The 27,212-nt window shown below is 34.9% G+C and overlaps 1 protein-coding gene across 1 annotated transcript in view; it reads right to left on the bottom strand.

The window, feature by feature from the left end:
* The window catches only part of CNTN6 (contactin 6), a 168,569-nt gene that overhangs the window by 74,032 nt on the left and 67,325 nt on the right, over nt 1–27,212 (bottom strand). The window contains 4 exon segments of the mRNA XM_042927536.1: nt 212–362; nt 2,347–2,476; nt 3,969–4,105; nt 7,825–8,009. Coding sequence (XP_042783470.1) covers nt 212–362; nt 2,347–2,476; nt 3,969–4,105; nt 7,825–8,009 — 603 coding nt within the window.

Below are 27,212 nucleotides of genomic sequence, written 5' to 3'. Positions count from 1 at the left end.
AGTGCATGCACTAAATATGTTGCAGCAAAATTATGCAAATAGGTCTTAAGTTTGTAAGATTCTTTAGTTTTTGCTGCCATGTGAAAGTGTTTGGTATCTGTGAGTACCCAGTTGCAAGCTTACCCTAAGGGAGAGGATTTAGAAGACTTAGATTTGGAAGACGTTATACGGCAAAATATCTCAAAATATGAAACAAAAGAGATCTATTTACCTTTTGCTCTGTCTCAGGCTCTCCATTCCTCTTTTCCAGGAGATAGCTGCCCTAGGAAAAGCAGTTGGTTTGCATTCGATAGTGATATCCCCACCAACTTGCACAACTGAAGTTTTTTTAAGAGGATTCTTAGAGAAATCAGGAGCTGAGGCTAAAAACAAAATTAAAACCAAATTGTTAAGTTAGTCACTTAATTAACACGTGGTAACCTGATGGTGTAGTATACGAGACAGGATTTAAGGTTAACACGCAGAGCTTTTTTCAAGCTATTCTGCTCAGGTTGTTCTGGGACAAGTTACCAATTTAGCATCTTGGAGTTCTATTTTCATTTGAAAAATGAAGATGACAACAGATAATTACTTCAGAAATTTACTGAGGAGATTAAATGAGATAACATCTGTAAAGAACTCTAGCATAGTGCCTGGCACAAAGTATGTGTTCAATAAATGTAATTTATTTTTGTTTTGGTTCTAGTCATTGAAATAACAAAGGGCAATCAGGGCAGGGGAAGAACCAAGTTACAAAGAGCCACATTCTAAATCGTGTTTACAACAAAGAGGGTGAAGGTTGTCCCATAAGAGAGAGAAGAAGAGATTTTAACCCTGATTAGGGAAATCATTAAATCTCTTCCAGTCAAGGTAATGATCCTAAATGGGAAATATAAAATATCACTGAAATAAAGCAGAAATACTCTATCACTTTGTCAGATTTATTCAGGCAAGCCATTAACCAGCTAAATGGAAATACTCTGCCTTCGGTAGAAGCAGGCAAGCTGAGCAGATTTTTTTTTTTAAATGTCAGTTTCAACTTTGTCCCCACTCAATAAATGTTGAACAAATACTAATTCATGTGGGTGAGAAATTATTAGACTGCCTGGATGTATCTGAGTCTTTCCAGCTTCATGAATGTGGGAAGCCATGTGTCCAATCCTCACTCCTAGCTTGAAGTCTAAGTGGGCTGAAATTCCTTGAGATATGCCATGCTCTCTTGTTTCTGGGCATTTAAAGTATTGCTTCTCTTTACTGACTTGTGGATGCTTTTTCTACGGATCTCAGGCTTCAAGAGAACATCCTCAATTTAGGTTATTTTCAGCTTGTCATGAAGTCTGATAACACCTTCTCAGTTATTCACCATAATAATCATATTTTAAAATTTAGCTTTTTTTCCTCAGTGAAACTATAGGTTCTATGAAAGTAAAGATCACTTAAGTATTGATAATTATATCTTTACTACTTACTACACAATAACTTTTCAATAAATAGTAGTGATTGGAAGAATAAACAAATCAATGGCCATTGTCCATAAGCTTATGAAACCTTGTCTCTTTGCTTGATCCTTCCTCTCTCATTCCATTTCTTCCTACCATTAAGAAAACTTTGTGCTAAAAGAGACTGGTGGGTTGTTTGTTGTAACACACACCACTGAGAATATCATTCTTGAACTGCTTCTATCCCAAATTTTCCACTACAAGGACTCATCTTCCCAGCTTTCCTTGAGGTCTGGGTGGTCTTGTGGCAGGGTTCTAGCCATTGTCATAAAATGATTTTACTGTAAGGATGCACAGAAATTTTGTATTTTCTAATGAGAGGGATAGATTTGGTCACTTTTGTCCCTTCCCTCTCCTTCTCCCTTAAGTATGGATTTTATTCCTGTAGCTAGAGCAGTCACTCCCTCAAGGCTACAAGCATGAGGGAAAATTTAAAGGATAATATTATCAATCACGGTGCTGTGGTTCAGTTACCACTCCTGAAATTCCTGTTAAAAGATAAAATAAATACCTGCTTAAATCACTATAAATTGAGATTTTCTTTTCCTACTTTTTGTTTGTTAGCAGTTGAAACACTCCTAAAGGATAATTTTGAGTTGTACTCAACCCATGTGCTACGATCAGCTTTGGAGGACCCTTGTTCTGGCTTGGATGTACTCAACAGCAGACTTCTCTGGAAGCACTAATGTATTGCTCAAGCAGAATAATGATTTTCACCCTGCCTTTTTTTTATAGTTAATTTAGACATTTCCCATTATTTCAATGGAAAGCAATCTCTAATTTACAGAAAACTTGGGTTGATACTATGTATAATCATAGCTCACTAAAACGTCATTTTGAATTTTTCGGTTATAAATGAATGACTTACCTAATACTCTCAATTCTGCATTTGCATAAATTATCTGATATTTGTTTTCTGCAGCACACTGGTAGACACCAGAATCTGACACATTCAGCATAGTTATGATAAGTGTCCCGTTTTCTATTTGAATTCTTTCCTAATAAAAGAAAAGCCACATAAAGATGTTAGTGTGTTAATGTAGGCACTCTCTTAACCAGAATACACTATTAAACATTGGTACATTTCTACAATATATGATATTTTGGTGCATGAGAACTGATGTTTATGAAGATGGAGCTTAATATACTGCCAGATTCTGAGCAGCTTTTTGAAGTTAAAAAAAGAAATATCCTTCCTATAATTTTAGTAGTTAGTATATTGTACGTTCTCTCATTTCTTTGAAAATTGGCATTGTCTGCATAGAATGTATGTTAACTCTGTTATATGGTATATAAAATAATTTGGATGATTCTAGCCTTCCAATTATTTCAGGAAATAGGGCTAATAATAATGTTAGACATGAATATAATGATTAGAAATATCCTTGGCTTTCCATCATAAGGTCTCCCAAAGACCTGAAATGTGATGGCTTGGTAGTTCTAATTGGAGGAGCTAAATTCTCCTTTTCTGAAGCCTACCATAGTATGCTGAAACAGCCAAATCTGTTACAGAGTCCCATTTGGAGTAGAGAAATACAATTTTGAGTGCACATAATGAAATAGCTTAATAGAGCAAATATAATTTAAAAAAAAATATTTCAGTATACCTATTACCATCCTTTAAAGATAATGAAAGTAGGCTGGAAGAAACAGAAAATGTTCTATGCAAAAAGGCATTCAGGAAGAAAATTTCACTAAAACCAAAACAAAGAAGAGCATTATTTTCATCTTCTAAACACTAGATGTTCTTTGTGGCCCAAGCTGTGCCTACAAGTGCAAAGTAAAAGGGAGAATTAACACAATTATTTGGATAATGTGATGGGGGGGGGGGGGAAGCCAATTTTGTCTCATTTTCAGTATACTGTACAATAAAGTATGCTCCAAATTGAAAAATGTGGATAATTGCCTCAGTTCTCCACATCCTATGGGTTTAGAGTCATTAGTTTTTGTAAAAGCCAGATAGTGGTTAATGTTTAAGAGCTTGGATCCCATAATCAGATTATGTTTAAAACAAATTCTAATATTTAGTAGCTACTGTGTGACTTTGGACAAGTGACCTAACCTGTCTGAAACCAATTTTCTTCATCTATGGAAGAAATAATACTAGCATCTCTCTCATAAAATTGTCATGAGGATACAAAAAAAAACGCATGGAAAAATATTTACATAGGACCAGGCTCATACAACAGTTTAGTGGATGTTAATTAAGATGGTGATGGTGATGATGATATCTGAATATGGATCTATCACTGAGTAGTGTGTGACCTTATGCAAGTTGTCCTCTCTACCCTTAATTTTTTCATTTGAAAAATGGGGATAATATTAATAGCTACTTTGAGCTTATTTAAGTACTAAATAAATTAGTGTATGTGAGGAGTATACTGCCTTTCCTAGCACCTACTAAGCATCCCATAAACATTAGCTGTTACTGGTAGTAAAAAAATTTCCCTAGGAGATAGGTGAAATTTTAATATCAACATAGTTGCTTACCTCTGGAGTGAGGCGTTCACCATTCTTTAACCAAGTGTACCAAGGATTTGGCTTTCCACTAGCTTTGCATTCCCAAAACAAACTGTCATAGATAGACAGGTAAGTATTTTGGATTTTTTGTTCCCATTCTGGTGGGGCTGTTTCAAAAACAGATAAGAACAACTACTTGGCAAGTCAATTATCCAAAACATTGCACAACATTCCAAGGACTATAGAAAGCAGAAGGACAAAGCTAACTGGGTCCAATTGTACTGAAAACACACGATTGAGGGAAGGGAAATGTAGAAGCCTCAATGTGGAACAACAGAAATCTTGTAAATATCAGTGGTCCTTCGGCATAAGATAAATGTTTGCCATTTGTCATTGTGATGTCCCTTTATAGCAACTTGGGAGTTGTAGGAAAACGTCCAAATGCAGAACAAGGCCAGAGAATAATTTCATGGTAAATATTAGTACATAGGTCAAGTTAGAAAATGTATACTAAATCAGAACCCACTGTGAGCAAAGGCCCATGATTATATTTGGTTTGAACTAACTAAAAGGAAGTTTATCTATATCAGACATAATTACAATTCAATAGCTTGAAGCACAATTCAAATATGAGCCTTATCACATTTTAGGAGGATTAGAGTCCAATTTTTTTTCCCCAACATAAAACTCTTGATAGGAAATGAGAACTTTCGAGTTTTATTTAAGCTCAGCACCTAAATTTAATCCTGGGCATCCATTATCCAAAACCTTATTTTGTAATATGACCAAGTTCTACATTGTACTGAGGCAAAAAAAAACCCAACTGGTTTAATTAACGTTAAAGTGTTATTTAGGTGTCAGGTAGTATTATCCTTACTATAATTCATAGAAACAGGTGGGGTGTAAATTAAATGTTCTTTCATAAAATGACAGGAGGCTGCCTGGCTGTATCATTTATCCCTCTTTTATTTAGGTCTGTCCTCAGATACGTAGGAGTGAATGCAATTTCCTTCGAAATTGCAGGCTTTTATAAGCTAGATATGTAATTGCAGTTAATTCTCCCTCTAGTCATTTGTAGAGATGTTTGCAGACATGTGAGACAACCTGCTCGAGAAGACATAGTTAAAAAACAGAGAAGCCAAACTTTGAACCCTGAAAGCAGAGCCTAAGTTAAGGGGTCGTGTTCATTTTGCCTGTTAGGAATGCCAGCCCAAAGATAAGGCATCAGGAAGAGGAAGAGTCTACAGGGAAGGAAAGAGGCAATGCAAGGGTCAGTTATTAAGTTAGCCACCAAGATGGGCCACTGTTACTTGATCCTCTGTGAACTTCTAAGGGGTCTTTACAACTGCCTACTGAGGAAAAGGAAGAGGAAGTATTTATTCATTGGCTTCTGTCCACCGTCATTCAAGGTTAGTATAGATGTTCTATATTAGCAGACCCAGGTTGTGTGCACCGAAGTGCTGAGTAGGCTCTAAGAGAACAAAGAAAACCGAAGGAGGAAACAAGGGACTTGGTGTGGCACCTGAGACAAGACTCTATCAGGTTATACCTACAAAACCTAGAGCTGGTGACTGTAGCAGTGGCTGGAGAAAGAAGTGTGACTGAGAGTCTTTGAAAGTTGTACGAGTATGTCTGACTTCCAGGGTTTTCCCATTGCAACATCTGCTTCCACTAAGATAAAAGGTCCTTCAGAGAGCTGGTCACTGAGAAGAAGGAATCATGATGTCTCACTGTAGTAGAAACTAAGCCTGGGATTACCACCTGTGGAAATCGGGACAACTTCCAGTTACAGAATATGATTATCACAGTTTTGAGGGACAAATTAAGGCAAGAGTTAGATGAAGTAGATGTATGGATGAAAGTGAATCATGTTTCTGAATGTTATTAGCAAAATTTTATAATCTGTGAAGATTGTTGAGAAATTTTCTTAACATATGTTTGACCTGGGAAAAGAAATAAATACATATAAAATTCACATAGGTTGTAAAAGTTTGAAATACATATGGTTTTAATGTTTAATGCAATAATTATAACTTTACAATGTATTTATTTTGTTAATACGTAAATTCTTTGCATGCTTCAGATTCTAAACACCAAAGTTTTAAATCTTCAACAATGTAGGAAATGCATGAAACAAAGGACCTAGGATTTCAGGTCAACTATATGGGCTTGGATTTTAGATTTTCTTTCTTTCCCTACTGAGTGATTATGGAAAGTCACTTAACTTCTCTGAATAGGTTTCATTTTCTATAATGATATTATTGTAATGGTATCATTTTCTATAATGATGATACTTAAAGATTTCTTTTCGAGGTAATAAAGATGGAATATAGAAGAAAAGGGTTCTGAATTTAAACACCGCAATATAATAAAACCGTTTCTTTTCTTAAAATTATCAGGTATTATGTAATTCTCAGGTACTTGAGTCAATACTCTGCTCCTTTGGGAGCATGATAACAAGTAAATCAATAGGTTAATAAGAAGTATAATATTTATCTTATTGACCAATTATCTGTTATTATCCCACAAGGACCATTTGGACTCATTAAATAGCTAATGACAAATATTTCTACTTCTTACTATCATTAAGAATGACACGAATTAATATTTGTAAAATCTGCTGTGTAAGCTAACAGTTTCTATACGGAAAGCACTTTCTTATTGACTTCTGGTTTATAGATACCTTCATTTCCTGTTTAATCACTGGGCTATATCTTTGTCTACTTAATAGAAAAATGAAATCTCTATTAAAAACTAGCCAAAGCTTTTAATATCTTGGTGCCACCCAAAACTCCCAGTCACATCCTTACTATTTTATTTACAATGGATGCTAGATGTGAAAGAATGTTTTAAAAAATACCTGTATATATAGCTACAACTGTAGACGAATAATCAGCAGGATATCATATTCTATATATATAAAATAATACTTTTCATTCAAGGTTAAAATAGGAAATTCTAAAGGAAATGGAAAATAATATAATCAAAGCACAATTTACTCTCCCCACAGGATACTCAATTGCCATTCCTATGAGGTAATTACAATACCTTAGATTTTTCCAGTTATGAAAAAAATACATATTTTCCCCAATTACTTTATCATTGTTTGTAAACATGTCACACAGAAAAGTATTTTTGGTCATGTGTAAATACAGTCTTAAAAAGTTCTCCAGTACTGATATATTAAATTTGGCAAAAATAAGTTAAGAATATCTTAAGAGCACCAAACATTTTGATAATTCTGGGGTATATTTTATGTTTTATTTTCTGTAAAAAAAAAAAAAAAAGAAGCAAACTTTATGCAACTGTATATTTTGGCCTGAATAAAAGAAGACATGAAGCCAATTTTTACATAATATTTGCTTTCGTTTGAGATTCTGGTAATTGAGACCAACATATATTTTAAGTGTAGTAATAACATTATTTTTCTATTACCTACATATGAACAGACAAAATCTGGGAAATAGAAACAAATACTGAAAACTACCATTCAGTATTATATTTCTCCTGTCAGTCTCTCCTTTTGTGAATTCTACTTAGGATTATAATTAAGATTGTCATGAGCTGTTGCTGAATGTTTTATGGGAAATATATTGAATTCTATGGTACTTTGTGTTATAAACTTTTATAGCTTTAATGTGACATTGCTGATACTTTCAAGGCAATTATAATAAATAATAGCAAGTAAAGACCATGATGGAATTAAAAGCGTATTTTAAAAATGGTCATGCCCACCTGCCCATCAGTGTATTAAGCATCCTAACCTACACATGTGTCTTCTTTATTTCTCCTATGACATTTTCCACACCATGCTAATGACCTTCACTATCTCCTATGAAAGATATTACCAAAATTTCATATACTTTTTGAAATTCTATTAGCTTACCATAGAAAATGAGTTGACCCTTTGCAAGGTTTCTTCCTCGAAGGTTGCCTGCAATGCACTCATAGAAGCCTTCATCTTCCTGTTGAAAGTTCGGGATTTCAAGAATAGCTTGGGATTTGCTGTACTTGACTTTCCCTGGCAACGGGTTTCCATCCAACCTCCTCCAACTAATATCGGGGACTGGACTAAACAGTTATACCTCATTAGAATAGAAGATGATTTAGTCTTTACGACAGCAGGATAAATTAAGAGTGTCCTTAAGAATAACTCTCAAGGAAAATTTTCCAATCAATCTATTATGTTATGACTACTTTTCAGATCATGCAAGCATTCACCATTCACTCATCCAGCAATTTATAATACTTCTTAAGTGCCTGCTATGTGCAAATCATTGTGCTATTATCAGGAAATAAATCGATGAATAAAATAGATACATTATCTACCCTCATGTTGCTTAAAGACCGGCAGAGAAACATACAATAAATAAATAATAAAAAATAATACATTTGTAAATTGCAGTAACTGCAAAAAGGAAACAGAGTGCAGAAATAGGAACAAGATTTTATCAGTGTAAATATGGTGGTCAGGAAATTCTTTGCGAGCATGTGACATTTAAGAGTAGGCAAGCTTCTTCTATATATTATAGGTTTTAAGATTAAAATACAGTTTGCTCTATAGCTAAATTGGTACTAATACATAACTGAAGACCTCTGTGATGAATGAACTAGACTATCAAGCAGGACCAGTACTATGTAATAGATCTATATAAATTGGGAGTATAGGTTTCATCATCCTCAAAAGAATGTACTCATTTATAACCTATCTAAAATGAAAACCAAAAATAAATAAATAAATAACGTAAAAGATAACTTTACATTGTACCATTAGAATTTGTGGAGTTCCTAAAAAAAAAAAAAAAAAAAAAAAAAAAAAAAAAAAAAAAAAAAGAATTTGTGGAGTTCCTTTATTTATAGATTTAGCTTAATACCTTATGTCTAATATCTTTAGTCTAATATGAATATCTTTTAAAATAGCAAAATATATTTACAATATCTGAATCGAAGAGCTAACAAAGAGTGATGAATTTAGAAATTCGTGGTGAGAAAGATCTTACTTTTTACAGATATAATATAAAGAAATGCAGGCTACATGTAAAGTTATAGCAGGATTGTAAGATCAGTCCCTAATCTATTTACATTAACATCTTTCCTTTCCTACTGCCAAGTCATTCTTCTTTCCCTAATAGATTTCCAGATGATTTAAATGTTTCTATTCTAAATTTTTAAATTAACAATAATAATGAAAGTAAATCATTTTGCAAAGCCAAATTGTAAACTTTGTCAAAGATACAGGATTTCTTCAAGTTAACAAAAATAATGTGGGGAAACCACCTAATGAAATACAAAGTGGTTGACTACGAGGTGTGGCATTTGAGTAGTAAACAACTGAAGAAAATTGGTGATGGTGACTCAGTAGAGGATTCAAATAAAGCAAAATTGATCAAGTCCAAGGAATTTTTTATTGGCAAACAATGATGGCCCTTCCATTCAAATCAAAGACATAAACAACGTAGAAAGCCATACATGTGCTCCTATAGATTTGCCAGAAAACATATCCCCTAGTCAGTGTGTGATTTGTCTATTCTTCTCAGAATTAGTATATAGTTAAAAACGTGACTTGAATTCTTATAAACACACAAAAAAATAATTATTATGATACACTTAGTTTTTGTCTGTTTAAAAAGACTTTCCACTTACCACAAATTTAGGTTGACATTTTAGTAGAATGGCATATTCCTACCAACAATTAACCTCAGATAACTGGTTTTCTTATATATATTCATTTTATGGAATACAAAACTACAAATAAAAATGAAGTACTAGAAGAAAAATTATTCATATAGGAAGATCTTCACCAAGTCTGGTAAATTTTGTAGTATATGCCCTATCATCTAATTTTTTAAATATATGTTGTACATATGTGAAGACAGTAAAAGTTATTATCTGTGAGTAGTAGGAATATTAATGCCTTTAATTTTCTTCTTTCTGCTTATCTCTATTTTCCATTATTTTTCTACAAAAGCATTCATTATCTATGTAATAAAAATTTCTAAGAAAATTTACTTACAAAGAGAAAAATAAATAGAGGCTCAGATACTTGTCTAAATTCATGATCCTTTCCCATTTTTTTATGACAGTGTACCTCTGAGGTTTATGACCAATACATGAAGAGTATTTAACTAAAAAAAGCTTTTAACTTAAAGCATTCAGACAAAACAAAATCAGTAAAGACAGTATTTCCCAGTTATATAATAGTTCTTTATTTTGATTATGAAAACAGAAGTCAATTTTTAACATAACTATCTAAATCTGAGTCAGTTTGGCATTTAATAAAAATAATTGTAATTATATCACAATAAATAGCTACTGCTTATTAACCACGAACTATGTGCCTGGTATTATGTATGGGTAAAACATGCAAAGATCATTTCATTTACTTTTCCTATAGTTACAGGGCATAAATAGGATTTATTTCCAAGTTTCTTTGCCCTAAAAGCTATGTACTTAATCATAAGGCAATACAGACCCTACAGCTTTTGTAGGATCACCCACGGATTTGGCATTTGTGGTTTTACAGTAGTGGCTCTCCATTTTTTTTTAATTTTTAATGTTTATTCATTTTTTGAGAGGCAGAGAAAGACAGAGTGTGAGTGGGGGAGAGGGAGGGAGGCAGGGAGGGAGGGAGGGAGAGAAAGAGAGAGAGAGAGAGAGAGAAGAGAGAATCCAAAGCAGGATCCAGGCTTGGCACCAGTAGCACAGAGCTGAACACAGGGCTCGAACCCATGAGTGGTGAGATCATGACACTTAACTGACTGAGCCACCCAGGTGCCCCCCCCCCCGCCTTAAAAAAAAAAAAAAATGTTTATTCAAGTGGCTCGCCATTTTAAGTGTCCAAATTAAGTTGGGGTAAAAAGAACAAGTCCCATCCATCCTAACTATTCCTACTTTCCACAGAAGAACTCAGTGATAGCACCGAAGTCTCTCTGGATATGCTTTTTTCCCTTAATGGATGAAACAGCATATCCATAGAGATATACCTTTCCAATAGAAGTAATGCAGCAGACAATGTCAGTACTCTAATTGTGTGCCTTCTGATCCCTTAGCCACCACAAATTCTGAAGTGCTATTACCCTCAACATTGAGTATCTGTATCTGTTTGTGACAACCACCCTCAAGCTGCTGTAGCTAACTTTCCCTTCAAAGAGGTGAAAGCAGCTAGGTATTTACATATCCCCAGGGACAGCTATCAATCAACAACTGACTAAGTGCTGTGATACAAATATTCTATCTTCCCTGCCCCTGCTGGTGGGCCATCTCTCAGGTGTGAGTCTCTCCAGAGCTCCCATACAGGACTGAGGCAAATTTAACTTCCATGACATTTTCTTGATACCATACCCTGCTTGGCTACTCTTCCTTCCCTGTCCCACTTCTTCATTCTCCCATGGGTTCTTTCTAAAAACTCTTCTAACCAACCACTTGCAAAAAATTATCCTTTCAAGGTCTGCTTCTTGGAAAACCAATTTAGTAGAATTCCCAATATGCTCTGGCCTTGTTCTACTTTAATTATAACATCGATTTTAAGGAAGCCTTAAATAATTCTCAGTATGGTATGGCTATTAGACACACATAGAAATGGTATTCTGAAGTATTAAACATCAGTGGAATACAAGACCAGAACTAAGCAGTAGAATCCTAGTGGAAAGCCATGGCTGTGGAACATACAAGGTCTAATTTACACCAGAATAATAGCAAAAGGCAAGGGATGTAGAAATGTAGAAGAGACACAAGGCTGAACACAGAGATAAGTTTCTCACATAAAAAAGAACATCTTTTTTTTTTTTTTTTTTTTACCTCATTTGGGGGTGGAGTGATAAATCTTCTCCCACAAACCATTTAATTAGGGAGATTATAATATAATCTTCTAACGTAAGATTATTCAATTTTGAAGAAGGGTATAAGAATTAGAGTCCTAAATTCTCAATCGCAGTGGATCCATATTTGATTGGGTCATTGGTTGGTTTCTGTCTGCATTTTGATTTTCCTTTAAAGAGCCTCCTAACTTTACTTCATCTGATTTGAATTGGAAGCATTAGACCTCTGGCTTCAGGAGAGAGCACAAGATAAAGGTCTTGCCATTAGAAGCAGATGCACCATAGTATCTGGGGTTGGTCAATTATGAGAACCAAGACAACCAATCAGAGAAAACAATACTCAATTCTGTGAATGTTTTTGGAAGAGCTGTCGAAAAGAGAATCGTTTTTTTCACTGTGGTTTGCTCAGACAGAATACAAACTTGGAACTTCTAGGCAACAATTTCCTTCCCACCAAATGGAGCAAGTATCTTTGAAAGCTAAAGCTACTACAAAGGCAAGAATCTTGGGATTCTTCACACGCCTAGATCAAGTCATGCCTGATGCCCCCCCCGCCCCAAATCTCTCTTTGAACATTTCTGTAAGTCAATACATTTCTTTTTCTTTTTTTTGGCTTAAGCTTGTTTGAGTTGTTTTCTTGATGCTTTCAACCCTCTCCCCTCCGCCCCAACAAAAGACATGACAAATAGATTCTGATGCCTGGATTTAGATGCTGTGTGACTGAATTATACAAAATGGTGGATTGCTGGTGGATCCTGGGTGGCTCAGTTGGTTAGGTGTCTGACTCTTGATTTCGGCCTAGGTCATGATCTCATGGTCTGTGCTGACAGTGTAGAGTCTGCTTGGGATTCTCTCTCTCCCCCTCTCTCTGCCCCTCTCCTGCTCATGCATATTGCTCTCTCTCTCAAAATAAATAAACTTAAAAAAAAAACAATATGGTGGACATTACATTTTAAACTCCATACATTAGAATTCTCATGGCAACTACACTATCAAAAAAATCACTCAAATATTTTAAAAGTTTTTTTTTTAAAAAGAAGTCTTATCAACTGTATTTTGTGACTACATTTCATGTTAAAATTACTAATGGGAGAAAAATCAAACAGTTTTATAAGAATTCACAGTTACTAATTAAATGCTGAGATTTTTTTTCAGATTTGTTAAGTGTGAATGCCATGATCCTCCTGATTATCACTGGTAATGTGATATATAGAGACAGAGAGAATAAGTGCAAAACACAGATTACATAAAAATACATATGCATTTTAATCAAAAGTTCCCATTTTGTCCTGAAACTTCTTATGAAGACACTAAATGAACTGCTTTAGATTTCACACCCTCTGTCTTTTCTAAAGGCATCCCAAATGGACAGTGGGTGGGAAGAACTGGGATCTACAAAAAATGAAATTATTTTAGTAATGAGTCTAGTTTGTTAATGCAAGCTCACTTTTCTAAGACATACTGTGCTATGTAAATAATAATAATTATAATAATGAAGCTGTCATAATAGAATACTATTTATGCAGTACAGAGCAGAATACAGCTCTTATCAGCTCCTTATCAGCTATATTTTGTTCCACCTTATAAACATGAATTTTCTCATTTGTGGAATGGGGATTAATAATAGTACATAATTCACAGGATTTTGTGAGGATTAAATGATACAATCCATGTCCCATGTTCAACATGCTGTTTAGCACACATTATACACTACATTTGAGTGTTAATGATAAATTAAGAGAATCATTTAAAATCATTATTATGTTATTGTTATCATTTCAAAAGGAAAAATCCCAGCTGCTATTTATTTATTTATTTTCTGTTCTCTGTTAAGGACTCCATTCACTATGCATTCAACATAAATTGATTTATGAACCATTTGTAAATTAAAAATAGATCTCCACGCTGTCAATGAAACAGGTACACAAACATACCCATATGACTCTAGAAGTAATTTCCTGCTTCTCAGTGCTTTATATATAGGCTGCTAGGATACTGTCCCGGATCATAGGGGTCATGCTTATTTCCTCACCCTGAGGGCAGAGATCTCTCAGGTGAGATACTACATGTTTTGCTGTGAACCACCTTTGTTTTCCAACATGGTTAATCATCTAAGACCATGGTGGGAGGGAGGAAAGGAATTATACAGAGTTCTCCAAAGAGAAACAAGGTCCTGTGTAAGATACCTGAGCATTTTTTGTGAATATTAATACTCATTAACTGAGTGCTTACTATGTACCAGGCATTGTGACAGATGGCTTCCATTTGTCATCTAAGCTAAATACTCAGCTGGCAGCTGTTAACAATTCTAATTACCTTTTTGGAATGGAATTCCCGTTGAGACAGGTAATTTCTGTTAAATTATTGCCTGCCAATTCTCCTCCACTTAGACTTCCAGTACTGGCTAATTTATTGTGATTCACCTTCCAATTCTTTGAGTTACCACCCATTCAATTATAAACACTAGTAGACTACTTCTGTGGATTCAGCATTCTCCCTAGGATCTACCTAGTTTGTCCATGTCGGTGATGTTAGTGATGCAATATTCACTGGCAGTTCATCCTAGTTTAAAATAAGTGGTCTATTTAAAATGCATACTTTATAAATATAAATACATGAAGAACGCCATGGAGCAAGGGGGATCTTTGAGGGGTCTTCAGAATGGAGATTATCGTTAAATCTCTTGAAACTGTGCTGTTACAGAAGGGAAGTCAAAATACATGGTGCTGTCATTATCCTAATGGCAAATATCAGCCATATCTGGCAACATTTTGCTTTTAGCTTCAATCCCTCCTTGTCTTCTTTTTTTTTAAAGTCTTCCCAAATACAATGTAGAAATTTAGCTTGGATATAAAGCTCAATAAATAAAACCAATCTGAAGCAACTCTCTTATCCAAAGTTTCCTCAGACCATAGGTGATGCGCTCACGAGTCTTGTATTTCAAAAGGAGCATTGCAAAAGCCTTTTCTGATTTGGTTACTATTTGCTAAATCAAGTTTCCTGAAATTTCACACTAATGAAATACTACCAAATAATAACAGCAAAGTTTTTTCTCTCTTTCTTTGTTCCTCTGCCCCTCTGGTTTTGTGCTTCTTAAATAAGCATTGCCATAAATAAGGACTTTTACTCCATTCTCTCTCGTCATTATGCTTTTACTGAGAGAGCATCCTATTAATTTTATCTGAAGACGGAGTATACATTTGTTAACCATCTGGCCTCGTTCCAACCTGAATTGGAAGTTAAATTAAAGCTCTTCACACACTACTAGAAATTGTGCTTCAATTCTATACTATTAGCCCATAAATAGAATTTTCATTACTAGTGCTATTTGAGAAAGTTTATATTTCTCCCGTGGATTTCTTTTTTTTTTTTTTTTTTTTTTTTTAATTTTTTTTTAACGTTTATTTATTTTTGAGACAGAGAGAGACAGAGCATGAACGGGGGAGGGTCAGAGAGAGAGGGAGACACAGAATCCGAAACAGGCTCCAGGCTCTGAGCTGTCAGCACAGAGCCCGACGCGGGGCTCGAACTCACGGACCGTGAGATCATGACCTGAGCCGAAGTCGGCCGCCCAACCGACTGAGCCACCCAGGCGCCCCTCCCGTGGATTTCTTAAACCTCATTATCCACAGCTTAAATCCAGGCTATCCTAAGTTTTTAACTAGAAACTGGTACAGAGAACCAGTTTCCTAAGATGCTTATATTTGGGATTATTCTTAACTTGAACCTCATTTCAGAAAATCCTGTCAGTGGCCATTTTTAATCGAAGACAGTGAAGCAGAATAACAAAACCAGCAAAGAGTGCCTTTGTTAAATTTTCAGACTGTTCAGCTAGCTACTTTCATTTCCCCAACTTGAAATATTCATACAAAGAGCTTGGAATGTAAGATTGTCCTATGGGGATACAATGTGGATATGTTCATGAGTTCTGTAGAAAAGCAATCTCAGTGTTACAGAAAAAGGAAAACTTTTTTGTTTTCAGTGATCTAAACGCAGTCATGATCCTGTTCTACTGGTCAGTGTCTATGCCAGGTTTCTCCGAGGGAAAAATTTTATGGTATGCGTGTATTCATCTGGTATTTGACAGTACAGTTGCTGCAGCCAACTGAAAAACTACAAACGGTTTAGTCATAATAGCAATGGTAACAGAGTGGTACTTGCATGTAGGGTAAAAGGACACAGGCAGGTTTTATGTGACTGAATGCAAATTGCCCAATTCTCTGAGCCTCCGCTTTCTCGTATAACTAGAGATAACAATGGGTACATAAAAGGCTTCTTGAGAAGATCAAATAAGGAAATACGAGAATCCACTGTGAAATACAAAGTTTGAACCACAAACAGGGTTTACTAAATTTCCTTATCACCATGATCGTCATCACATAGGGACAAGAAGGCTCTATTATTTAAAGATTCCCTAAGAATTTTATTGCCATTTTCTATTCTTTTTAACTAAAGTAAAATAAGTACTAATTTGCACGTGAAACATAAACTGGAGACCAGCATTCCAAGGTGAAAATGATACTGCATTTGGAAGTTAATTAACAGCTTGTCCATAATGTTTTGTCAATACATAATATTAACCCTAAATAAATACTTCTCTGATTGTGTGAACATTATGCTGCTCTAAAGTAAAGAAAATGACACTTCAGTTAAGGTATGTGAGGTTGTGGAAGCCTATGTTCCGTCAAATTTATAGGGCTTGATTTTAGCTCTGATCGTAACCATATGCTTTCATATAAAGACATAAAGGAAACATTACATATGGTATGCTAATATATCATCATCCTATCATTAATATATGCAATATGTATTGAACACATATTATATGCCTGGCACTGTGTTAAGTGCCTCAGTGAAACCATTATAACCATACTGTTTGACACAGGATTACTGTTATCCCCAGTACAGAAGTACACAAGGAGACTGGGGCAGAAAAAGGCTGGATAACATATCCAGTATCACACTGTAAACTTAAAATAAAAAGGTATTTGAACCAAAGTGTGTCTTTTCATAGAGACTGAGCTCTAAACCATCATGTTTTCCTTCTCCTGCATCAACTAACCAGATACAAAACAGGTTATCAAATTAGGATGTATTAGGATGTGCTTGGAAAATTTTCTTTATCTAACCAGTGGATAGAGTTCCTTTTGTCCAAGGTTCAGAAGATGAAATGATAGAATTGTTTGTTTGTTTTTTTTAACATATTGAGATACCTCCAGATTGCAATAAAGGTTGTAGAGAATGGTTTCAAGGTCAGCTGGAAAAAAGGAAGCAAGTAACTTCTTTTCCTTCAGTTCAATACCATTGTGGATTTGATATCTCTCTCATGCAGGTGCCAACTATTTAAAAAGTAAGAAATGTAGGTCTCCTAGGACAGGTGGTGATAGACTGAGATGGGAAGATGACGAGTTGCTTCCAGAAGCACATATATTCTTCTTGGATGAGTTTTAGAGCCTTCAAATTAGTTTAATTTTAGAAACAGCACTGTTAAACTCCACTTTATGGTTTTTGGGGAAAAAAATGAAAGGAGTGTTTGACACTGGATTCAGAGTATGCACGTAAGATCAAAAGAGACCCAACTTGTAGGCTGGGTCCCTGGTCTGTGAAAATGGCCCCTTTACAAGTACTCTTCAGGAGAACAGGGCAACACATTTCAGAATACTTAGCTTTTTAGGTTCCTTTTATCCAATAATTCTAATTTTCTGAAAATATACTGAGGAAGTTCTCATGGGCATGGGTAAAATACAGCCACAAGAGTATTCCTTACATCATTATTTGTGGCAACAAAAGTGGTAACAAAACAAAAAGAAATATAGTGTCTACCAGGAGGAGGCTGGATGAAAGTACACATTCAAATGTCCTCCTGTCATCACAAATGAGAGTAAAGAAGGCGTTTAAGGACCTGCAGATACATTCATACTTTATGGTTTTAAGATTTTTAGAAAACATTTTACAAAATAATGTATGTACACATGAACAACATAGTATATAAAAGTAGTATAGGGTTATAACCCAAAGTATAAAATAAATATTCACTGATCAATACTGATAGAAATAAATGAATAAATGGGCAGGGAAATATGACAAATCTCCCATGCAGAGGAATGCCAAATAAAGTATAAGGATTCAGTACCTTAAAGGAGGTGAAGCACAACTACCTATTCATTAAAATATGGATAGTGTGTGTATACTGACCTCCTTCCAAACAGTCAATATGGAAAGAGAGAAAAATAAGTACATTTACAGTGCAGAATCTTAACAAAAACTCCATCAGCCAAGTGATGAAGGCCAACATCAGCAGTTATAAGTCATTGTGGAATAGTAACAGTGATACGATGTGGTGAAATGGCACTTTGACTTGGTGTTCTTCCCCAAAACCCATAACCTCAGTCTCAATATGAGGAAAGTATTAGACAAATTCCAACAGAGGGTAATCCTACAATGACAATGACCGTTGCTCCTCAGAACTGTCAAGGTCATCAAAAACAAGGCAAGTCTGAGACACTGTTACAGCAAAGAAGAATAGGGAGACCAAAAAATATCAATGTAAAATGGTACCCTATATGGAATCTTGGAATTAAGAAAAAAAAGACATTAGACAAAAACCAAGCAAATTTGAAGCATGGACTCCAGTGAATAAAAGTCTTGGTTCATTAATTGAAACAGATATGCCATATTAATGCAAAATGTTAGTAATAGGGGAAAATGGGTGGGGTTATATGGGATTTCACTGTTCTATCTGCTCAGTTTTTCTGTTCTAAAACTGTTATTCAAAAGTCTATTAATCAAAGGAAATATTGGTGAAAGAAGAAAAAAAGAAGCAAGAACCTCCTATTTTCCAGAAATACAAAGGACCCCTTAAACAACAGCCTAAAATTAGCTCTACCAAAGGAATTGAGAGTGACTCCCTCTAATCTCAATTGAACAAAGGGCAGCCTGAGGAAAAGATAATCAGTCAGACTCCCAGAGTGAGTATCCTTGACTCTTTCTTCACCAAAAATTTGTAAGTAAAGAGCAGATCCCAAGAAAAATGTGTCATCATGTGTTGTTACACCCATTCTATTTTCAGCAGCCTGCAAACTCCACAGGGCTTTCATGTAATTTTCTTTATTTCCCTGGAGCCTAGCCTGGTGTCTGTGGCTTGTAGAATTCCTTCTGACTGGCTGACTAAATAAATGAAAGAATAAAGGAATTAATGATTGAATGTGGCATTCAAAGCATATTTGTTGAGTTAACAAATACTTGTGTTCAATTTGCCAAATGAGTGAGGGAATGACAATAACCCTTATACATGTTATTGAACACAGAACTTTGAAATGGTAAAGGTATTATTCTGAGCAAGTCCTTGAGGATTATATTAGCACAAAAATATAATGCATGGGGTGCCTGGGTGGCTCAGTTGGTAGAGTATGCAATTCTTAATCTTCAGGTCATGAGTTCAAGCCCCACAGTGGCTGTAGAGGTTACTTAATTAAAACAAAACAAAACAAAACAAAACTAACAAACAAAAATGTGTTTATGCATATGTAATGTGAATATATAATGTTATGTGTATGTGTATATATAATGCAAATGTATATATGTGTATATATAATGTATGTGTATGTATACACACATAAATATTTATATATATATGTGTGTGTGTATATATATGCACATGTATATACACATGTCTATACATGTATATTTACACATGTCTATACACATGTATACACACACACACACACACACACACACATATATAAAATGCAGAGATCCTTTCTCTCCTGTGTGTTCCTTTTTACCTCCTCAGTTAAAGCAGCACTGACAATTACCATAATTAATAAAACTGTTAGTATTTATTGATTACCTCTTATGGGCCAGGAACTTTGGTATGTAAGTAGGTAAGTTTAATAGTATTTCTAGTCCTTACAATAATTCTACTCTATCATTCATCTATCTATCTATCTATCATCTATCATCTATCTATCTTCTACCTAATTTTGCCTTTGTTTTACAGATAAGTGAACTCATCAGAGTAGTCCAGCTATTCACAGGGGAATTTAGAACTTAAACACTGATCTTTTTGATTTCAAAGTCTACACTTTTTCCAGAAAGCAATGTTGTCTTGAAATGTTAGTGAATCCACTAATAAGTCATTCAGTCCTAGGGTGAGTGCATGTATATGTGTGCTTGTTGAGGATTAATGCCCTTCAATTTTTGAAAGATTGGCTTGAATATTTGTCAGTTCTCAGATTTGCATGCACAGCAAAGGGGGGGGGGGTAGTTTATGAAGTTTACCATAGAATTTACCAGAATTTTCAATTTACCTCAAACAACATAGTATCACAATAACATGCAAAGCAATTAACAAGCACCTCAAGACTAGGTCTCAGTGTGGGGCAAATGGGACAAAACATACATGGAATAATAATATTCTGCTCTCCAGCTACTCAATTCAATGAGGGGGAAAAAAAGCCAACTTACTTACAAGTCATGCAATTAGGAAAATTTTACGATACTTCTTTGATTTCTTTTAAAGCAATTGTTAAAGGCCTAAAAAATGTAAACGCACCTAGTTTGATTTGAAAATGCCATTGTCCTCCTGAGGTACCATAGTGACCTTTCTTTGGTATAATTTACAATGATATCCATATGTGTAAGAGAAAAAAGTAAACAGTAGATAGCTTCTCTGTCATCTGAAATTTCTGGAATACCTAAAAACATCTTGTTGAAACTTCAGATTTATTGCTTAACATTAATAGCCAAGCTGGGTATCTTTTCCTTCATAAATTAGAAAAAAATAAATAAGATATACATGTCTACATAAATATAGTCCTGTGTGAAGGCTTCAGAACACATAGAACATTCAGTGCTGCTACTAATTTTATTTACATTTCTGAGCACTAACAGCAATGTTTCTAAATTAAGGTTAAAAAAGAAGAAGAAGGAGGAAAATGTGTTCGGTTGTTTCTAAGAGAAGTATTAGGGTTATGAGGGATATCAGTTTAATTTCTTCACTAAGAGCAAAGGCCTATATTTTCCTAAAAGGAGACACTAAAATCTATCCGTCAATCATACTACATTTGCATAGCACCTACAAACAGAGTTTCTTAGGATGTTTCACAATATAGTTAATTTGCAGCTTAGGTAATTAAGAGTCTGCCATGTTGAACAAATGAGACAAAGCTGAGACTTGAAAGCTGTGATCACGTCAGTTCTGAAACCCCAACATGGAAAGTGAGTTACACATCCCCAAAATCTTAGCAATTAAAGTTCAAGCAGGTATCTCAAGTTCTGTCTTAACTCTATATTCATGCTAGTCTATGGTGTTTTAGGATGGTCAGATTCTATGAGTCAACACTCGAGTCAGCTTTCCCTAGACCTCACTCTCTAGTCACCCTGCCTGCCTGATGGCAGCAGTCTCCCACATGGGTTTCTGTCACTGAAACTGTGTTTTCTGTTCCATCTCTAATCATCTATCCCAGATTTTTATAAATGGTAGATACTGCCATCATCTCATACAAACCCATGGGGGGAATGCTCCTCAGTGGACCTGATTCATTTTTGGAAACACTTCTTGCCTCTTATTAAAAATCGCCTGAATTTTAAAAAAGGTTATCTTTTTATTTATTTTTTAATTTTTAATATATAAAGATAAGGCTCACTTGTTGCTGAAATGTTAGTAATTACAGAGACTCTAAATGGGAAATACATCTATAATTCCATTCCTCAGACAAAATCTTTTAAATATTTTACTGAAATTTTTCAAGACTTTGTGAGGAAAACATTTATAGAATTGGGGCTAACTGCCTCTACCCACAGGGAATAAATTCATATATTAAAAGATAATTTAATGTAAATATCAAATGGCTATGAGTGTGAGTTTTGAAGTCAGAATCAGTGAAATTTACATTTCAATTCCAGAGTTAAATTTACGTTGATTTAGACACTTAATTTCTCTAAACTTCACTGCATTCACCTTCACAATTAGCATTAAAAACAATACCTGGCTTCTAGCTATGTTCAAATCACTGGGACTTTATTTACCCTCCTGCTGGAAACAAATGAAAACCTGGACAATTACATGAGGAAAAAACCTGATCCCAGAAACAGAACAATGGACAGCACAAAACTGTGATCCCTGAAGGAGGGGAAATACATGAAGCAAGCCTTTGGTATCTTGGTTTTTCTATCGACAGGCCCTTTCCAGAGGAAAGAATCAGGAAGGGGAACCTAAATAGGGCATTACTGTTTCACTGAGTTCAGGAGACACATGAGGCCAAAGCGACTGGATTGTACAACAGAGTATCAGAGAGGATGGGATTAATGAAAAGAAAGTGCACAAGTGTATCACATGGGACTGAGCATACAACAATTTTCAGAACTCAAACAGGGCTGTAAGACAGCAGATTTCCTCCAAGCTATAGAAGAGAAATTTAATAAACACTGGAGCATTCAGTAGGGGCATGCATCTTACTAGTTAACTAGCCTGAGACTAAAGTCTACTCTATAGCTAGCTAGGCTTCATAATAAGCCACAGAAAGATCAAGCAGATTTATAGTAGCTTATCAATAAAATCTAGTAGCTGTCAATAAAATCTAGTATTTTAAATATGCACCACAATATGGCATATAACAACAAAACATTATGTCTATAATTCAAGCTAAATTACCAGATAACCTAAAAAGCATAAAAATGAGAATCATGACTAGGAGAAAAAGAAGTCAACAGAAACAGATTCATAAATTACAAAGATGATGGAATTAGCAAGCAAGGACTTTCATATTATCAGTTGGGCCCTGTAAAACAGCAGGGCATTATACCTGATAGAATATGCAGACTCAGGCTCTACTTGAGAAAGAGTCTCTATGGAAAACCAAAGACAGCAGGGGAGATCAAAGTCAATAGAGAAAATGTTACCTTCTGACACCATAGCTACAGGAAACAAAGGTGGTCAACAGTAAACACAGTTTAGCTCCTTGCTAGATAAACCTCACCCTAAAATCTAGTTACCTCAATTCCTTGTAACTGATAAACCTCATCAGTGGTTCAACAACAACAACAAAAATACAAAGCATGTTGATAAGCAGTCTTCAGAGACAAAAACAAGCAAGGGAACCATACTCAAACATGGCAAATATTTTGGGATTATCAGACTGGAAATTTAAAATTACTATGATTAATGTGCTGAGGGCCCTAATGGAAAAAAAAAGAAAGCAGACAACATAAAAAAACACATTATTAATGTAAGCAGAAAAAAATGAATTTGTAAGAGATGATCAAAAGAAAATGCTAGAAAGAAAAACCATTGTAATACAAATGAAAATTCTTTTGATGGACTCACCTGTGGACTGAATATAGCTGAGGAAAGAATAAGTGAACTACAAGAAATATCAGTAAAAGTTTTCCAAACCAAAACACAAAGAGAAAAAAAGAATGAAAAACTAAAAAACCCACAAACCCTCAGAATATCTAAGAACTGTGGGCAATTATAAATGTTGCAACAGATGTCTACCAGAAATACCAGAAGGAGAACAGAGAGGAAAATGAATAAAAGAAATCGTTGAAGTCATGATGGTTGGGGATTTTTCAAAATTAACAACAGCTACCAAGTCCTAGTCGCTGGAAGTTCAGAGAACACCAAGCATGATACAAGTCCCAAAAACTAGCTACACACTCAAGAGGAGGAATATTCCATGGGGAAAGAGGGGATATCATCTAATTATGCAAGTCTGCATGTACTGCTTTCCAAAAACATGTCACAAAAAACAGTAAGTATTTTAGGAACTGTCTTAGGTTCTAAAAATGAAAAACTTAATAAGAATAAGAGATGACATTGACCTTTCTTTCCCCCTTGTATCCACCTATTCACCTGATTTCCTCCCTCCCTCCCTGTCTTCTTTCTTCCCTTTCTCTATTTATCTCTCTTATTTACCAAAATATGTAAATCCTTGTTTAAATGAATATATAGTTGATAGCAAAAAAGCATTCACTAGTCGTTTAACAAAAGTGTTTAGAAAGAGTGTTAATAAGAAATAGAACTTGGATTTCATTCCTCCCCAGATTAGCTTTGCTCAGTTTTGTGTTTATCGGACATCTTACAAAGTGTGGCATCTCAGAAAGTGAACAAGGAGATTCAAACTTACTTGTACAAAGTAGTCCCTATATTTGGAAAAAAAATAACTAAACCCAAATGCGGCACGGCAATATATTCATGAAGAGATGTCAGAGAATATGATCTATAATTATCTTTCAGTAGAGTTTCTAAAAACACTTTGTAATAAACGTGCAAATATAGATTTATAATTTAAGAATCAAAGGTTTGATTTTAAACATTTTCAGTTTGTTAATTCTGCCTATCACAGAATTAATTTTCAAGAGAATGTATTGTTTTTTATGTTTATTAATTTGCAAATTTTTAAAAGTTGGTGAAATATTTGAGAGATATCAAATTTTATAAGGGACCAAAAAGCATTCTCAGTATGTTTGCCCTAGTTCAACTGCAATGCAATTTGCTCTCTGAAAACTGCTGGCAAGCATATATAAAAGTTCTTTTTGATATACATATGTATAATTTTGCAAAGTATACAAAGATTTTGTCTATCTGAAGAAATGAGAAATGTATCTACACTAAAATTACACAAAGCATGTGTTTCTTATACTGGGTATTTTAACACTATCACTATGACCCAGAGGATGCTTTGGACTTTCTGTTTTAACCCCAAGGACATAATCATAACATAATCAAAACATAATCTCAACATTGATTAATTTTGTCACATAAAATCTTATGGAGTATACTCCATTAAATGAATTATTTCCTTGACAATTTTCTATGAAGTGCAGTTAAGTAATCTTCATCATTTCCCATTCTTCTTAATTTTATTTCCTCTGCAACACATCTTTTATGTATAAACTTAACAATGAACGTACCATTTATCCATCAAGTTGTTTCTGGACATACACATGAGATTAAACATTTCAAGAGGGTTTTTTTTAACCTATTATTTTTCCAACTTAAATTTTCCTGAGTCGAATACTGCTAGTACAAATTATATCAGGAAGCTTAGGTATTACCACATATTTTTAAGGTAATAAATTTTACCATATGTAGTTTCACTAGTTGTCACGTTCTAATGTATTGACTGTTTCCATCACCATGAGGTTAATTAAAGAGATGATTTCACTTATTGCTAAATCATTCCATTTGAGACTTTTTAACAATTTATCTCATATATCCTAAGGCTTCAGTTCCCTTGTCTGGATTATTAATCTACTCCTTCCATTTACTTCCAATGTATTCTTTTAGTATGTACTCATGACTGAATCCTAAGAGTGAAGTCAAATGGTGAACTCTAAATGGGATGGTCAAAGTTTCCTAACTCTGCCTTTTTTCTTTCTTCCACTCCTCCATTTCATAGCAAGCTGAGCTTGAAATTGAGTGTGGATATTTTTTGTAAACATTTTTAAATTTTATTTATTTATTTTGAGAGAGAAAAGAGGCAGCACAAGTGGGGCAGTGGCAGAGGGAGAGGGAGAGGGAGAGAGAGAGAATCCCAAGCAGGCTCTGTACTGCCAGCACAGAGCCCAATGTGGGGTTTGAGCTCACAAACGGCGAGATCAGGACCTGAGCTGAAACCAAGAGTCAGATGCTTAACTGACAGATCCACCCAGGCGACTCGAGTGTGTATTTTAAGCAATATTTTGAGTGCCATAAATATCTCTCTCCAAAATGCAGTCCAAGTTATAACATAACCACCCATCTGTTTCAATGCATGGCACGTGTGCAGGTGTGGGTATGGGTGTGTGTGGTAAGAGGGGAGAGAGGGAAAAAGGTGGGGCTGGGGGAGAGAGTGAGAGATAGAGAGAGACAGAAGGGAATGCGGCAAAGATTTATACTTGGTCAGTTCAGGTGAACGATATGTATGATTGAAGTGATTGTGCAATTGTTACTCTTCCAGTATTTCTGTAGGTTTGAGTTTTTAGAAATGAAATGTAGACATAAATAAAATTAGGAAACCTGATATGTGAGCAATCCAGAGCCTTTATTAATCGACTAAGTTTTCTCCTTACTGTTGCTCTTTTCTACCCCAGAACTGACTCTGTTTGTTGCTCTCTCTTATACTGGCATTAGTATGAGACAGAAAAGGAATGAGCTGCAGTGATGAGAACTTGTGTACCCTCTGAGATAACCTGTTTCTAGTTCCAACATACCCACTAACTCAAACACTGGTTAGACAAAAAGATAATAGAATTTGAATTTTGGGTTCAGAATAATTCAATGAACATTCACTGCCTAAGCACCAAGTTCAATGCTAAATGTTCTTTATGTGTATTATCCACTTCATACTTCAAAATAAACATAAAAGGCTGGTATCACATTAAGTCCTCTTGGATGAGTACATGTTAATTTGTGGAGCTTAAGAAGCATGTTGCTAACAGTCAGACAACTCTTGAGAAAACTGGGAATTGAATCTGTCTTCACTGGTTTCATGAGCAACTATTTTAATCATTTATTCAAAAGATTCTAAGTTCAGAACTTAAAATGAGGTGTGACTAGCTTTGAATTGCCCTTGTGTTAACAGGAGCTTAAATTGATTAGGTTATTTATCCAATTTGAGCCTCAGTTTTCTCATATATAATGAAAATATGATATACCCTGAATAATTATGAGGATTACATATAGATAGATTACATATATGTGTATACAATCTAAACTCTTACTAACAAATGTTTAAGAAAGGTAATTTATTTCTATGAAATTCCTGAGAACCAGCCTCAATAATTTTCAAAGTTTTTTTATGTAAGAATATATTCTTTAATTACAGGAATCCATCCATATTCCCTGATGCCAAATATGATAGAATCAGCTATAAATGAAATTTCAGTTGCTATCTTTCATTGTTTTTTTTTAAGTAAATTGTCTAATTCTCAAAGTATTTTGCTCATGCTTTATGTTTTTTTATAAACTTTAATTTTGGAGAAAGCTTGAAAATGGTGAAAGTTTATCATGTCTTAAAAGGCAGGAAGACAAAAACTGTGACAGAAAGTTCCCATTTGTCCTTTTCTTATGCATGATTTAATCAGTCAATAATTATTTATTGGACACATACTGTGGAACCAATACTGTATGAAAATAAAATATGGTATTTTGAATACATGAAAAATGAGTACCTTCAGAAATTTAACTTAAAGATCTACAAAATTTCATATAGAAAGTGATGAGGGAGTGTGGGGCAAGCAGAGGGCAAAATACAGGTTGGCACTGCAGCCCCCGAGGTGGAGGATGTGTGATATTCTTCAGACACTCCTGGCTACCTGAGAACAAAGGACAAGGGTTTGGTGCCTGCCATGGTGATGTGGGAAACTAAGGCAAGTGAAAAATTAAATTCCCTTACTGCCTATAGCCCCCTGACAAGTCCTTGAGACCGGCAGAGTGACCTCCCTCTAGGACCTCAGCTGCCTCCATGATGTC

Source organism: Panthera leo, chromosome A2 (assembly GCF_018350215.1).
Source record: "Panthera leo isolate Ple1 chromosome A2, P.leo_Ple1_pat1.1, whole genome shotgun sequence".
Lineage (NCBI taxonomy): Eukaryota > Metazoa > Chordata > Mammalia > Carnivora > Felidae > Panthera > Panthera leo.
Note: the sequence above shows the minus strand (reverse complement) of the source record. Positions and strands in the feature narration are given on the sequence as shown.